The sequence below is a fragment of the Leptonychotes weddellii genome, chromosome 5, assembly GCF_054177405.1.
Source record: "Leptonychotes weddellii isolate Sample4059 chromosome 5, ASM5417740v2, whole genome shotgun sequence".
Classification (NCBI taxonomy): Eukaryota; Metazoa; Chordata; class Mammalia; order Carnivora; family Phocidae; genus Leptonychotes; species Leptonychotes weddellii.
Genome location: NC_138373.1, coordinates 36,916,022 through 36,933,262, shown reverse-complemented (window position 1 = coordinate 36,933,262; position 17,241 = coordinate 36,916,022). Strand labels below are relative to the sequence as shown.

General features: G+C 50.3%; 1 protein-coding gene across 1 annotated transcript in view; it reads left to right on the top strand.

The window, feature by feature from the left end:
- ADARB2 (adenosine deaminase RNA specific B2 (inactive)) overlaps window positions 1-5,286 on the top strand; it is a 375,765-nt gene extending 370,479 nt beyond the window's left edge. Inside the window, exon 10 of the mRNA XM_031025842.2 lies at window positions 582-5,286. Within this exon, the coding sequence (XP_030881702.1) occupies window positions 582-758 (177 nt within the window). The 3' untranslated portion in view covers window positions 759-5,286. The remainder of the gene's footprint in view (window positions 1-581) is intronic.
- The last annotated feature ends 11,955 nt before the right edge of the window (window positions 5,287-17,241 follow it).

Sequence of the window (17,241 nt, the reverse complement as noted above, 5' to 3'; positions counted from 1 at the left end):
GTCAGTTCACCGGGTTCCTGACTGGTGGCAGGAGAACTCCAACTCCCCCATCTCCCGCCTGCCCGAGGCTGCTTTAGTGCCACAAACGTCCCCGCCACCCCCCAAACCCCCAACCTCAGCCCCGGATCCTCCCCCAAAAGGAAAACTCCGCACAGTGTATTTGTTTAATAGCAGGCAAGTTACACGTGTTTTGTTTGCTGAGCACTCACACTCCTTGCCGAGCAGCCCTGGTACGTCTCAGGGTTGCTGGATGGGGCTCACCCCTTCACTGGGTAAGACTGACACATAACTAACACTGGACAGACTTAGGGCGGGTCACGTGACATCCTGACGCATGCACACTGTGAAGGGACCGCCACAAGCAAGCTAGCTAGCACGCCCATCCACCCAGTCACTGTGCACGGTGAGAACACTTAATTAAGGAAGCTCCTTTGGGGCAAGTTTCACACGTGTTACTCTTTGCCACGTCGCTTTTCCGTTTCACGGTAAGAGAGAAGGGAAGGCGGCCGGGAGCCGTGTTTTGCATGGGGGCCCCAGCATTTCTGTCTGTCCAGCTCACTTGTCTTGTTCCTGCCCCACAGCTGAGCACGCGGATCCCGAGCCACGGAGACACGCCGTCCATGTACTGTGAGGCCAAGCGGGGGGCAGGCACCTACCAGTCTGTCAAACAGCAGCTATTCAAGGCGTTCCAGAAAGCCGGGCTGGGCACCTGGGTGAGGAAGCCGCCCGAGCAAGACCAGTTTCTACTGACTCTCTGAGCCACTGGACTCCCGTGCTCCCAGAGCAGGGTGAACACCCGGACTGGGCAGGGCGTGCGTGCGCGTGCGTGGGGCGGCAGGCGGTGCTCACTGGCTCCCCGCACCCATTTCCCTTTGGTGTTCTGGAAGCACGCACATGGTCAGTGTTCCGTGGGCAACTAGACTCAAAGTAGGAGCTGCTCCCACGTTGTCAGAACCCAGACGCCCCCCAGACCTGAAGGCACAGGCGCGGCCCAACATCTCTCCCTGGTGTGTCCACGGGAAAGTTTCCGTTCAGGCTGAAGGGTCATCGGTGCGGCCTTGCCACGCAGTGCCTCGGGCGCCCCTCCCACCTCCAGCGCTGCGTCCGGTTCTCAGTGGCACGATACTTCAGGAAAAGCCACAACGAAAAGAAAAGCCATGGGCTCCTCCCCAAAGAAGCCAACAGGACGCTCTACCAACCCCATTATTCACTTAAGTTTTTATTCCACCTCCTTTCAAAGCGGATCTGAGATGCGCAATATTGAAGAACCCCCTGAACTAGGACCAGAGAAATGAAGACCCTTTGCGCAGCGCGCCGGTGAGCTGAGACGTAGGACAAGGGGCTCCAGGACCGAGTGCTGCCGACCACTGCAAACTGCCGCACCCGTCCCAGGCCCAGCGCAGGCTCCGCGGCAGGTGCCCACGGCCACTGACCACGTCTGTGGCAGATGCATCCAAGGTTAGTGACCACCTGCACCTCCTCACCAGGTAACAAGGAAACAAGTCCCAGACCACGCCCTGTTTAGCTAAGTTTGCGTCAGAGAGCAAGCCCAAAGAACATCCACAAATCCACAACCTCTCCTTGGGGCTGAGGAGCTACCAGATCTCCACTGCTTTAGGTTCAGATCTCCACTGCTTTAGGTTCCCTGGTCTCCATCTTGCATGATTGAAACAAATCACTCACAGCAGCTGCTGAGACGCAAGAGGCCGGATTCTGTCCCCTTCAGAGCAGGTGTCAGACACCCAGACCATTTGGGATCCAGCCCCTGGCACCCTCTCTAAGAGGACGGTGGGGCCGCATGGCCGAGCGTGGGAGGGGCAGGCACCCTCTCACAAGCCTTCAGTCTGTCCTGGTACCTTGAACTGTGCACTCTGACCACCAAGAACTCATCTCTAACACCCATCATGCTACTGACGGGCCTCTAATTTCTCTTGCAAAAGATCCACGTCTGAAACTCACTGGGCCACATGGCCACGCTTCGGAGAGCCCGCTCTGGGGTAAGGGCTTTCTGGTGAGACTTTCAGCCGCCAGCCGTGGGTGCACACCCTGACGAGAACACGGGACTACACACAGCCCAAGACACAGGAGCATGACATCGAGCCGCACACATTCAAGGAGAGATTGCAGGTATGATAAGGAGGCAAAAATGAGCCAACATGAGTTTTAGATATTTGTTGTGGGACAAGAAGTAGAGGTGTTACTATGGAAACCAACTATTCTTGGGACTTCCTATAGGGTCAGATTTCTCCACAGACACAAGGTCGGTTCCCACTGGAACTGCTCCCGTTCTGAGCCCCTGCTTCTGTCCCTGCACTCCAAACAATGCCCCTTCCAGAGCGAGGAGACAGCATTAGCAGCGGCCGCCCCAGGACAGAGGCAGATGGGCCCATCCACACAAAGCACCGCAGGACCACCCGGACAACCGGACCGCAGGGACTTGGACGGCACCACCTACCCGATATCGGACACTCCCGTGATGCCTCAGCTGCAGCTACTTGGTCACTGTTCATCTCGCCTGAGGCACTGGCCCTCCAGAAAAACCTAAACTCCACCAAAATATCTACTTCTGGAGAAAGTGTAGGGACTCGTCTGTTCGGTCAGCGGGGACATCCTGGAAGGAGAGGCGAAGGCTCGGCGCAGGAGCTTTGTCGCAAGAGGGCGTTTCCAAGGCAGCAGAAAGCGCATCTGAGAGGCTGAGCTTGGCGGGAGCTGCCTGTCCAGGAGCGGGGATGGAGAGGCACAAGGGACAGGGAAGGCGGCACGGCAGGGCTGGGTCACCAACAGGAGGCCAGGTCACAGGGCTCAGATGTGGCACCTGCCGTGGCTGGGGGGACAGGTGGTGCCGGCCCAGAGACGAGGTCACAGGGGAGCCTGAGGATCTACTCTGGGCTTCAAAGCCCAAAAGAGCACCCAACGCTGCTGGAGGCCAGGCCAACCCTGCATTTTCAGGGTGGTCTGAGACCTGGGAGGAGCCCACAGGAGAACTCATAGGAGAGCGCAACTCGGCATGTGACCGTGGGACCACCTCCTGGCGCCCGAAGGCAACAGAGGAAAACCCACAGAGCCGAGGCAGGGGCCTGCTGGTGCCTGTCCGCACATGCGTCAGATGCGGTGGCTCTGAGTCCTTAGTCTTCCCATGTCCTGTGCCATGTCTGCACGTCAACCCAGCCCCACTACTCAAGTCCAGATCAGGTCGACTCCACCGGTACCTGCCTCGAAGCCCACACTGCCTTCCCTGCAGGGAGGTCAGCCGTGCACGGCCTCCCGCCTGGCTCTGGCCACAAGGTCAGCGTCCGCAAGCCCTTCCACAGCACGCAGCCCGAGGGGGAAGGTCACCGGCCGTGGAGCTCCACCTGCCCGTGCCTAGCACGCGGTTCCATTGCAAGGGACTGGAGCCAGGGCTTCTTTGGTTTTGGTTTCTGCCCAGGAAAGGATTTGCAGGTCTCTAACTATTGTTCCTTTTTATACCTGTGGGTCTCTTCAAGTCTGTATATACCTTCACGTCACTACTGATTTTGTGAGTCTTGCTGTTCCTTGGAAACGTCAAGTTGAGTTTCTCCCACATAATTTCTCATATAATTTCCTTTTCACAGGAAGCTGTTCTTATCAATAAAGTTAAATGGTTGTTTTGAGGGTTTTGGGTTTTTTTTGGTATAGCGTTTACCACGTCTGGAGAGCCATAAACAGTAAATACATGGTATATCGATGCCCAGAATAGAATAGAGTATTTTGATGAAATGCTATTTTTAGATTATAAATTTCAAGATGTGTCTATAGTATCTTGTTTTAAAAAATTTAAAAAGACATTTGAAACTTAGACATTTTTAATTTAGGGAAACTTCTACAACCATTTTTTAAGCCATTCTAATGAAATCATCTAATTGGCCCAAAACACAATAAATATTCCTTCCTAATAAAGACCAAAGGGAAGTCAGGACTACCACCTCTGTTGACAGAAGTTTCCACTAACACTCAGCAGCCTTTGCTGGCTCGTCCAGCACCTTCCCTGGTGGGGGTTGCGGAGCCGTAACCCCCGGGGTCAGGAAGGGCCACTGCCCGACACACTTGCAAAGGCTGTCCCAGCTTCAAGTTCTTGCGGAGCTCATGGACAGAGTGAAAGATTTAAAGCTCTGTGTTTCAGGAAAGGCTTACAATACCACCATCCGGTGGCACTTAGCGGGGACAAGCCGGAGGGTCTGGGGTCCCGCTGGGGTTCCGCGCCCTCCCAGGCACAGGGCCTCCTGTGTGGGAGTGGGGCCAGAACTGGGGCGCGCTTGCCGCTGTCCACGGTCCTGCCCAAAGAGCTGTGTTGGCCATGCAGGGAGTTTGCTGGCTCCTGTCAAACGTCTCCCACAGATTCTGAGTCAGATAAGGGGTTTGGGGGGGATGAAGAAGCAGAGACAGATGCAAAACATGCAGGTTGTTGGAGAGGTGGCCTGGAGCAGGGGGGCACCTCTCAGTTCTGGGAACCAGGAGATAGATACGCGACCCATCGCCACCATTGCTTACCTCCCAACAGGGCTGCCTCTGGTTTTCCCCGTCATCTTCCTCTCCCTCCCCTTCCTCTTCCCTGTTTGAGTGCCTGTTCCTCCCTGCCCTACACCTGTGATTCCCCGGTGCAGTCGAGAATCAGTCTCAGGACTGTGTACCCCTGAGCTCTGCCGCGCTGACCTCGAGGGTTCTTGTGACTTCCGGGCCAGGGGGATTTACCAGAGTCCTTTTTTGGACCCCTGGAACATGTCCATTAGTCTGAGCTCCCAACAAAGGGACACTGATGGCCAGGTCTCCAGAAAGTCAGAACAAACAACAGCACTCCTGCAGGGGACTGCAGACAGTGTCAGCCCCTGGAGAAAGAAATACCTTATTTCCCAGCTCATCGTTGCAAAATCAGACTTGCAGGGATGATAAAGATACAATGATCGGGATTCCACGGCCTCGTTTCACGCCGGCACTGGATTTCTACCACTCTGCAGGATACGCATCAATAAAAAACAAACAAAAAACACACTTTCCCAGCAGTGCCCAGTTAGTTTTCAACTAATTTTCAGCATTTTTTAAGCAAATGAACTTAATATATAGCAATTCTTAAGCAAAGATATGTACATAAAAAGCATGAATGAATGGCAATATTGGATGTACATTTGTAATATTTGTAAAAAAAAATCCAAAACCTTAAAGTAGTAATTTACATGTTAATTTCCCTCTAAGTTCTGTAAATCGCACTTCAGTGGTATCTGATAAGTGAATGTTTCTGTTAAGTGAATAAAAACATGGAGTAAAATTGTGCTTCCCTGGCTTGTTGGGCATCTTTCATCAAGCAGGGCCCTGGGGGTTCTCTGAATGCCACGTGTAGGTGTAGGGAGAGTTCCCAGAGGGCGCGCCCACTGCAAAGAAATGTCATGTCCACTCCAAAATTTTCTTCCTCCTACGATTACATGCATCAGCAGGCTCAGCAGGGTGAATAGCTACCCTTATGGCTCTCACGTCAACCAATAACCTGACTGTGGAGGGTGGGGACAACTGTCAGCCCCTGCCTCTAGGAGCCGCTAGCGGACTCCACGGACTCAGAGGGTGACGGTGCTTTGAAAGGTTAATGCACTACAAATATTGAAGATGTTCTGAGTCCCCCTCCCAAATTTGCCCTAGCATGTGAAATATAGGCATGGCTGACAGTCTCCTTGTGGAATACTAAGCCGGATGGATTCGGACCTAAAACATCACTCAGGCTGTTTACGGCCTCGGCCCTACAGGAATCTGCATGGGCTCAACATTGCAGAGCCCACCTGAGCATTCTGTCCCTTTCAAGGGCTGCCCATTCCACCTGCCCCACCAGGCGTGGAGCAGAACTGCCAGTATGTTGGACACAGCACCGGCAGGCTACAGTCCAAGTGACCACAGACAACACTGCTTGTTTGAAAGTGTTCCTCTCATCCACCTGCTTTTGGGCCGGGGCGCGGGGGCGTCTTACATCCTGTTCAGTCTGCCCTTACTTCCCACGAACCACAGGGAGGTTCCACTCCAGGGAGGACACAGCAGACCTCAGGTCTGCGGACCCCCCAGGGCTGTTCCGACACATTCCCTCACCCTTGGGTTAGGGCAGGGGAGTCTTGCAGTAAGTTACCCCCAACAGAGACGAGAGTTGGGGCCATAGTTACCAGGAAGGAAGACAGCAGGCCTGAGCATAAGGAAGGTTCAAGACAAGTCACAAATGCATCAGAGCGTAATGTGTCCCACACGTTCTGAGTTTGGGAGTCTGGATGTCTGGTGGCAGGGACCGTTCACTGGTCTTGGCGTGTCCCAGAAGGGACTCTCGGCTAGTACCCAATGCGCACTCTCACTCCTGGAGGACACCCTCCTGCCAGAGAAGGGCCGCTTGCCTTGGAAATGAATCGTCTGGTCCTTGGTAATCTCCTCGAACCTGATGGTCCTGTGAGTCTACCCAAATCATTTTCCAAGCCATCCAACTCCCAGCTGCCCTAGCCTGATGGCAGCTCTCTTCTGTAGCCATTTTTCTTTCTTGGTAAGAATTTCTTTTATAAAACATGAAGTTTATGATATATTGTCTCAGGAAACACTAAGTGCGTGTTTCCCAAGGAAAGTAACTAGAAGCTATTCTGATTCTTAAAATGTGACGGGTATGCATGACGTCTGAGGAGCAAAGGGACTGGACAAGCGCTATGATCCTTCACACCTGTGTCCACGCCAGAGTGACTCACGTAGGTTCCTTCAGCTGGGGTTAATTTGGTGACAGAAATGCACTCTCCCAAGTGAGTTTCATCCACAGAGATGGAGGGTGAACAGGACAGGAGAACAAGAGGGGCCTTGATGAAGGCCTACCCCATCCGATAGCCTCTCCGATTTGGAATTGGCTGCACGAGCCTGGGGCACAGCTTGCCGGGGCTGTAGGTCCTCCACGGGCTCAGGTACAGCTGTGCTACAGAGCGTTTTGAACCACTGTGCATGCTCACTTTGCAGAATGACATGAATCAGCTCTTCAGACCCGGATTGGGCGGGGGGGGGACCAGAATGGAGCACGGAGACTCCTTCAAGCCAGAGGACTGGACTTCTCACCCTTGCACCTGTGGGGTCCAGCCACTGCAGCCTGAGGTCCCTGCTGCTCAGCCTTTGACAAAGCAGGCCTCGTTACTTTCAGTTTGGGTCACCCGAAATGGCTCATTTTAAGATAAATGGCAATGTACCCCCCAATATCAAATAACAGCTGGTGGCAAGGACAGCAGGTCAGCCGAACCAGCCAGGAGGGGTGGAGGCAGAGAGGGGCGGTAGCTCTGGTGGTTCACAGTGTGGGCCTCTCCCCACCTCCCCAAGTGTGCTGACCACTTGCACACTTGGATATGTGCACACTTGGATGAGGAAGACATCCATTATCTTTTAGACACCAAATGCAGCCCCCCAGGAGACCAAACCCCCAGAATTCATGTGCTCTAATAATGCTCAGCTGCTTTACACCCTCATGCACTGGACATTCCTGTGTCTCTGCTCATGCTATTCTTCGCACCATTTCAGTTGGAGTTCTCCGAAAAACAGCCAGTACGATGTGTGCATACAGAGAGAGGCTCACTGTAAGGAACTGGCTCAGGAGATTTTAAGAGGAGAGCCCCATGCACAAGCTTCAGGCAGCGAACCTGAGATCCACCTGGTGTGGAGAGAACCTACAGACTAGTGAGTGAAGACAAAGGCTCACCTGGTTGGTCAGGGGAAGGGTTGGAAGTTCAAAACTGGGACAAACAGGTCTGGGAGAAAGACAAGTGAGTGGGCTTCTGAGGTGGACACTAAGTGACTCTCCTGACCAGTGCCAGCTGGACAGTGTCCACTGCAGTGGACGACGCAACCGGGGATTTTCAGCCAACTGCTGCCCGCCAGCACCGCAGGGCCCACACAGTCGGCTCATGGGACATCACGATCCTGCTTCCCGGAGGAGGGCAACCATCCGTCCTGAGAGGAACTAATCCATAGTCTGGATGTGGGTTTGTCTTTCCTGCCCGTGGTGCCTTAGCCAAACCCCACCCAGGCACGCGGAGTGACCTCATGGGATGGGCCACCTCAGGCCAAGGGCCCCATGTGACGCCAGCCCCACCACAGACAGACAGACAGACGGACAGGGTGGCTAGATGGAGTCTTGCAGACGCAGCTGAGGCACAGGGAGGGGCACCATCATCCAAGAGGTAGTGGACCCTCGAAGCCAGCAGCCACTGCATGGGGGTGTCCCCACCCGGCAGAAGACATGCTTCTGGAGCCAAGCAGGGCAGGGGTGGACCTGCTCCCCACAGTCCCATTAGACTCTCCGAGATTTGTGCTTCTCAAGCTGCAACTCAGGGGGATGCCCAGCGGGGGGACGCGGGTCTTACAGCGGCTGCGGCTGCCCGGTCTACCCGTGAGCCAGCAGGAAATGGAGTGATCGCACTGGTGAGGGAAATGGACCCTGACCATCATGAGGGCTGCGACGGGCCCAGGACGGAGTGTGTGTGGCCCTGGGGGGTGACACCATGCCTCGTGCGGCCATAATGGACACGCCCAGCAACCGTAGCTTCATAAGAGCACGGTGAGTAGGGGCTCGAGCCCTACAGGATGAGCTCCAGGTCCCTCCACCAGGCGGTCCTCCCGGTGTCCATGGTGGGTCCCCATCTGTGGGCACCACAGCACAGGCAGAGCCGACCAAGGCGGCTGCAGTGACGAGGGCGGAGAGAAGACATGAGTACCCGTGATGACTATCACGGCCAGCAAGAGCCGCAGGGCGCAGTCCCCTGAGGACCCCCAGAAGCTGTGACTATAAGAAGCCGTGCCCGTGCAGAGTGGATTTGTGTGCGAGCTGGCGGCCCTGGGCCTGGCGGTGGGACTGTCTGGGGCATCTCCCGGTGGGCGGGCACCTGCACACCCCGCCGCAGACGGAAGAGGCGGCGGAAATTTGTGAGCATTCATCTGACACACCAAGGAGTCCCGACTGTGGGGTACGGGGAGACTCTGAAGGGGCCGCATTTCCCAAACGGGTGCTCAGAAGCGGGAGCCAAAGAATAAAGCGCATCACTGTCGAGGAGACGGTTCAGTTCCGGGGCAGGGCGACCTCCCACCACCTTTGCTGTGACTGGAATCTGCTGTCTGCATCTCCTTCTCCCCACAAAGATCCAGAGGGTCCCTTGTTTCTGGCTTGAGTCTCGCCCTTGCCCCACCAGCCTCAAAGCTGGAGTCTGGGGATTTCTGCCTCTCAAGAAGGACCGTGCTTGCATTTCAAAGAGAAAAGAGCTCACTAGGAGAACAAGGCTGCATTGTGGGGGCAGGCCCATGGTAAGCTCCTCCCCACCAGGCCAGCCACGAAGGGAGGAGAACTCCCCGGCCAGCCCCAGACGTGGACACAGCTGCTTTCTCCCAGGGAGTGGGGGCTGTTGCCACACAGACCTGCCTTCACTGTGCAGCCCCGGGCAGGTGACCTTAACGCGCCAACCCTTCATCTGCTACTAACAGGCTGACCAAGCCTAAATGGAGGGGCTGCTGGGAGGACTGAGGGGGGAGGAAAGGGGAAGGGATATGATACGGTGACCACAGTTAGTATCAGAGGCAGGCGTGGCTCCCTTTTGTCATTCGACCTGGAGTCACCCTCTTCCCAACACACTGGAGTTCAGCTGGGCACAGAGAGAAGCAGTCAGAGGGGCCACCGCAGGGACCCCCCCACCTCCCAGGCTCTACAATAGTCTGTCTGGAGCCTTGCTGTGGACAAGGCACCATGCTCAGTCCTGAAAGATAGTAAAAAATATGTGGATCCCCGGTCCCAAGGAGGTGACAGATTCGGTGGTGGAACAGAACAGCATAAAGGTCCAAGTTACAATAACGCTAAAGCCAAAGATTCTGTGAGAACAGAACCCATCTTGAGCAGCTGTCCTGCACCTGCTGGGTAAGCCCACACCAGCGGCTGCACCAGCCCCTGCCCGCGAGGCGGCTCAGCGGAGGGCACTTTCCCACTTTCTGAGGAGTGCAAAATGGCCCTCTTCGCTGCCATCAGAGAATTTTTCGTGAGCTCTGGGGTAGAGAGCCGTGCCAGGAGGGCAATGAAATAGAGGCTTCCTACCAGCCTGGAGCCCATAATGGTCAGCAGTCAAGGCTGCAGGCTTCAGCAGTAAATACGGCATTTCTCATGACTCACGGCAGTTAAATCCAAAACAAGTGCTGTCAGAATCCCCAGTGAATGCCTTCTAGGTGCTTCCGGAGATGCAAGAGACAGAAAGTCCTGCACATGCAAGGAGCTCAAGACCTGCGTTGTGGCAAATACAGTCTCGCCCTTTGAGAAATCTAGTCAAATCAGGAAAACAAAGCAGCTGCTCTGTTCTTTCTCCCAATTCTGGGTCTACAGTTTATTATGCTAAGTCATATCCTCCAAACTCAACACCTCAGTGTTAAGCACCACGCCCAGTAGTCATACAGCCATGTCCCCAGTGCCTCGATCCGGACACTTGATCACCCAGAAGGAAATGCTGTACCACCAGCTCCGGCCGGCTCCTGGACGACTTCTCACGTCTACTCATCTGCCTACCCCCCACCCCGCCCTGCTGTGTAAACGCGACCATACACCGTGTGGCCCTTTGTGTCTGCCCACTCTCACTTAGCATAACGTTGTCAAGGTTCATCCGTGTCATAGCTTCAGTCCTTATTTCTCAGTAATATTCCACTGGATGGAATATTTTGTTATCCATCCATCAGTTGATGGACACTCGGGTTGTTTCCACTTTGTTACGATTATGAGTAATGCAGCTATAAACACTCATGTACAGGTGTTTCTCCGGACAGAGTTTTTAAATTCTCTTGGTATAGTATATACCTAGCAGTGGAATTGCTAGGTCAGCCAATAATCCCATATTTAACATTTTGAGAAACTCTAAACCGTTTTCCAAAGTGGCTGCATCTCTTTACACTCCCACCAGCGATGCATGAGCATCCCAGTTTCCTCTACATCCTCACCAATATGGTGTTACTTTTGATAGAACAGCAGCTGTCTTTGCTATTACAGCCACCTAGTGGGTGTCAGGTGCCATCTCATTGCCGGTCGAGTTGTATTTCCCTGATCACTAATGATGGTGAGCTTTTCATATGCTGATTGGTCATTAGTATGTCTCCTTTTGAAAAATATCTATCAGATCCCTTGCCCACTCTGAATTTGGGTTATTTGCCTTTTTATTGTTGAGTTACAAGATTTCTTTATATATTTTGGATACAAGTCCCTTCTCAGATAAATTTCAAAAATGTTTTAAAAGTTTTTCCCCCTCCCACTCTGTACACTGTTGTTTCACTTTCTTGATATCCTTTGAAGCACAAGTGTTTAACTGTGATGAAACCCAATTTATCTGTTTTTCCCTTTTGTTGTTTATGCTATTGCTTTCATGTCTAAGAAAGTGAGATTCCTGTCTAACCCAAAGCCAACAAGATTTAAACCCGTGTTTCCTTCTAAGGGTTGTATAGTTTAAGCTCTTACATTTACGTAACTGATCTGCTTTGGGTTAATTTTTACATATGGAGTGAGGTAGGGGTGCAGCTTCGCTCCTTGGCATGTGGGAATCCAGGTGGCCTATCACTTGCTGAAGAGTGCTCATCCTCATTGAATGGTCTTGGTGCCCTTCCATAAACCAGCTGACCACAAATGAAAGGAACTGTTTATGAGCTCTTGTAGTTCTCTTGTGGGTTCCTCAGGACTTTCTACATATAAGATCACATCTGTATATAGAGACCATCTTATTTCTTCCTTTCCAAGATTTATGTCTTCCACTTACTTTTCTTGCTTAATTTATTGGCTAGAACCTTCAGTACGGTGTTGGAAAGAGTGGTGAGAACAGTGTCTTGTTCTAAATCATAGGGAGAAAGATTTCAGTCTTTGACTATGGAGTGTGAGGTTAGCTGCAAGTTGTTCATAGATGCCCCTTATTGGGTTGAGAAAGTTGCCTTCCACTCCTAGTTTGCTGAGTGTCTTTATCATGAAAGAGTGCTGGATTTTGCCCATTGTTTTCCCTGCATCTACTGAGAGCACCATTTGAGTTACTGTCTAGCGTCCTTTCATTTCAGCCTGAATGACTGACGTGTTTCTTGCAAGGCAGGTCTGCTGGTGACAAGTTCTCAGTCTTTGTTTATCTGGGGCTATCTAACGTTCTCCTTCATTCCAGGAGGATAGTTGGCCTTTCATGTCTGGCTTCTTGGCTGACCTCTTCTTCCAGCACTTTGAACATGTCACCCTGATGCCTTCTGACCTCCACAGTTTCCAATCAGAAGTCAGCTATTAGTATTATCGAGGATCTCTTGGACGGGATGAAGCATTTCTCTCTTGCTATGCTCAAGATTCTTTGTCTTTGTTTTTTGACAGTTTAATTAAGATGTGTCTAGGTACAGATCTCTTTATGTTTATTCTCCTTAGAGTTCATTGAGACTAATGTTTTTTGTGAAATTTGGCAAGTTTGGTCATTATTTTTTCAAATATTCTTTCTGCCCCTGTCTTTCCCCTCTCCTGTGGGACTTCCATTATAGGTATGTTGGTCACTTGATGGTCTCTGAAGCTGTTTATTTTACTTCATTTTTATTTCTTTCTATTCCTCAGATGGGATCATCTCAATTGACCTATCTTCAAACTCAATGATTATTTATTCTGCCAATTCAAATCTGTTGTTAAGTCCTTTGTGTAGGTTAAGTCCTTTGGGAAGAAGAAGAAGGATAACGCCTTCTTCCCAAAGATGTCCACATCCTAATCCCAGGAACCCGTGTTTCCTTAAAGAGCAAAGAGACTTTGCATATGCGATTAAATTAAGGATCTTGAGATGGAGAGATTATGCTGGATTATCTGAATCTGCCCCAATGCAGTCACAGGGTTCTTACAAAAGAATCAGAGGATCAGAGTGGGTAATAGAACATGTCAAGACAATGCAAGAGACACACTTAGACCTACAGACATTCCCTAAAATCCTGTTATGTGTGAGGGCAAATCATCTTCCTAAAAATTAAAAGCCATGGGGTGCCTGGGTGGCTCAGTTGGTTAAGTGTCCACTCTGGATTTCAGCTCAGGTCATGATCTCAGGGTCCTGGGATCGAGCCCCATGTTGGATTCTGTACTCACTGGGGAGTCTGCTTGAGATTCTCTCTCTCCCTCTGCCCCTCCCCCCACTTGCTCGCTCTCTCTCTAAAACAATAAATAAATCTTTAAAAAGAGAAAATGCCTTCAACAAGTGAGATCCCCAGCATTTGCAGAGGGGTTCCGTGAGCATGTTGGGGCATATCTTTCATGCTCTGCCAGGCACTGTATAACTCTGTCTTAGCCATCAACTTCCACCTGTGCAGAGCCTCAAGGTCAGCCAGAAGTGAAAGACCAGGACCGACTCTGGTCTTCCCTGGGCATGGAGTTGTGCACAGTCCTGTGGGTGTATGTGAGCTTTCCCAAAGCCCTCTGTGGACATCCGTGTCCCCAGCCTTTCAAGCTTTTTGGTCAGCTTCTTATTTGCCCTGTTACTGTCACCTCAGGCAACTGTGATGTTAAACAACTGCTGATTTTTTTTTCAACAACTGGCCCAGGGAAAAAGGCTGTTGACAGTGAGAAGCTGTGAGTGGGGGTTCCCAGGGAGGTACCACATTTGACAACTGTCAGATGGCAATGCTCTGGGGATGGGGCCTTGGAGAGCTCCAAACCCGCTCTGCCCCATCCAGTGGCTGCCCGGCTGCAGTGTTTTGTGCTACCGTCATGTGAGGCCACCACAGAGCTGGGGGATGGGGTAGCTCCAGGTGAACTACCATCAAACTGTTTTCACCAAGAGTCAAGATTCAGGCACTTTTCCTTGAACTGTTGCAGTCTTTGGCTATTTTCCAGAGTTCTGAAAAGGCTGATTTTGACCATCATTCTCATTGCTTTCATGGAGGAGCAGGTCCACTCCAAACATGCCTGCTTCCAAGGCCACCTGCTTCCAAGGCCAGTGCTCTAGTTGCACGGAGACGAGGCAGAAGGAAAAGTCTGAGCTCAACTTCTGTTCCAGAAGTTTCACTGCACATCATTAAACATCTGAGTGAACCCCTTGGTTCCCCCATGAAGCTTCCCAATCTTTGTTACCTGCTCCAAAGATCGATTTTTCTTATAGATGAAGAGGCTCTGTCCCCTGTTGAGCATTTTTTGATGAACAGAGATAACTTTTCCTGTCCATTTAGCCATAATAGCTCCAGAACACCTCAGAGCTTGAAAATGGTTAATGGAAAGCCATGTGCAATATGTCACTAAAAATGATTCACTAGAAATATAGTCCTTCAAGAGCCCAAATATATTAAGCATCAGAACTATGTGTGATGACCTTATAGGACACTAAACAATGAAATCTCAAGAAAAAGAAGCAAAATGCATAAGGAGTTAAAAATAAGAAACAAAACTGTCATTATTTACAGATGATAAAATTTTGTACAGAGAAAGCTCAAGATAATTTACACATAAATTATCAGAATTAAAAGGAGTGTAAGACATAAATAAATGTAGAGAGGGGTTACATTTTGTTTACTTCTATTCATGTGACATTCTGGAAAAGGCAAAATTATCAGGACAGAAAACAGAGCAGGGACTGCCAGAGGATGGAGGGGTGGTGGCTGCCTGCAAAGGGGGTACACATGGGAATTTTTCGGGTGATGGGATTGTTCTGTATGGCCCTGGGGTGGTGGGTACATGACTATGCTTTTGCCAAAATCATAAAGAGTGAACTTTCACATGCAAATGTAAAATAAAATCCTAGAATGGAATATGACAAATAAATCTAAGTAATCTACAAATGAATGAATTACAAGTGTAGCCCATAACTTCACTCTGGAGAATAGGTTTAAAAAGTATAGTCTGACCAAAGTAATTCTGTTATTATGACCAGAAACTAACGACAAGAAGAACTGTACATAAACACTGAACTCGAGTCTGTACATTTGTTTGTCACAAGGGTGTGAGCTACCAATTCTGAGTATTTTCTACTTCTGTCCTAGAGATGAACAGATAAAGAAACGATGGACATGGGAGCCAGGTTTCTCAATGTCAAGGAGAAGGTGCAAATAAGCAAGGGGCAGTTAGAATATACCCTTTCATGGGGCACTGGGTGGCGCAGTCGGTTGGGTGTACGACCCTTGACTTCAGCTCAGGACATGATCTCAGGGTCCTGGGATCGAGCCCCACGTCAGGCTCTACGTTCAGCACAGGGTCTGCTTGAGATTCTCTCCCTCTGCCCCTACCACTTGTGCTCTCTCTCTCTCCCTCCCTCTCTAAAATAAAGAAATAAATCTTTGAAAAAAAAAGAATACACCCTCTCATGAGACGCATGAGTGTTAAGTTCATGGTTCATTATAGGGATAGGTGATAGAGAGACAGCTAAATGATGACAGAGAAACGTGACACAGACGCATGTTCACACATGCGAGTCAACACACCTTTCCTCACTCCATCAGCTGAGTGGGCCTAGAAGAAATGACACCCCAGGGGCACCTGGGTGGCTCAGTCGTTAAGCATCTGCCTTCAGCTCAGGTCATGATCCCAGGGTCCTGGGATCGAGCCCCACATCGGGTTCCCTACTCTGCGGGAAGCCTACTTCTCACTCTCCCACTCCCCCTGCTTGTGTTCCCTCTCTCGCTGTCTCTGTCAAATAATATCTTAAAAAAAAAAAAAAAAGAAATGACACCCCAGTAGCAACAAGCACACCAAATGCTGGGGCCATGGTTTCTAAATATCCTCCTCCAATGAAAGGAAGATGGTCTCTCTCCATGATTCTTTGGAGACCTGACAGATTCTAGGGTTGGGGTAGAGAAAGATGATCCAAGAACATCTTTTTGTAACAGAGGGAAAGAAAATGTATAACAAAAAGAAACCCATCATGATGGGGTTATGTCACAGGGACCAAAAAGTCAACTTGAAACGGCCCCGAATGGAAAGCGAATAATGTAGTAATGGATCCTAACCCCAAGTATAATATACATATCCATGAGTCATACTAGTATAATGGCTGAATAAATGAAGGGTGGAGAGGAGAAGAGATGGAGAGCTCTTACAAAAGATTTGCAGGAGCGTAAGGAGACACTCCTCATCCCAACCTGACCATGGGTGAGACTTAGTGACTCACAGCAAGGAACAGACTATGGAAGGGAAAACTGGTCCCTTCACAGTGGAGAGAGTGGGCTAGTGCCACATTCATCAAGCGCTACCTTCACCAGGGAAAAGTCACACTGCTTTGACATAACCCTGATATCATGCAATGAGAATGTGGTATTCTTTCCCAAAACCCACACCTCAAGTCTAAACACGAGGAAGACATCAGGCAACCTGAGATTGATGGACATTATACAAGATACAAGACTGACACTCTTCAAAACCATGAGGACCATAAAAAAAAAGCAAAGACTGAAAACTGAGGAGACCATGCAGCCACGTGCAACGGGGGATCCCGGATGGGCCCTCGGACAGAGAAAACCACAGTGGGAAAGCCTGCAAGACCCGAGTAAAGTCTGCAGTTTACTCACACTGCTGTGTCTTGGTTCATCTTGTAGCATGGACAAATGTGCCACAATCGTGTAAGATGTACACACTCAAGGAATCCAGGTGAGGAGTACACAGTAACTCTTTTTACTACATTTTCAACTGTTCTATGAACCTGAAATTATTCCACAACAAGCAATATATGAAAAAGAAATTCAGATTCCAGCAAATCTTTAAACTCAAGAGCAACACACACATACACACACACACACACAAAACCAACTGCATTTCCTTTAATGAACAACAAATAGTTAAAAAATAAACTTTTAACCACTCCCCCTGCTTGTGTTCCCTCTCTCGCTGTGTCTCTCTCTGTCAAATAAATAAATAAAATCTTTTTAAAAAATAAATAAATAAATAAACTTTTGAAACACCATTTACAAAACCATTACAATTATGAAGTACCTGGTAATAACTAACCACAGATGTTTAAAACCTTTACGGAGAACATTATAAAACTTTACTGAGAATTATTAAAAAGACCTGAACACATGAGGTGTCATCCCATGTTCACACACTGGAACATACGTTATTTTAAAATACCAATTCTTGGCGTGCCTGGGTGGCTCAGTCATTAAGCGTCTGCCTTCAGCTCGGGTCATGGTCCCAGGGTCCTGGGATCAAGCCCCACATCGGGCTCCCTGCTCCGCGGGAAGCCTGCTTCTACCTCTCCCACTCCCCCCTGCTTGTGTTCCCTCTCTCACTGTGTCTCTCTCTGTCAA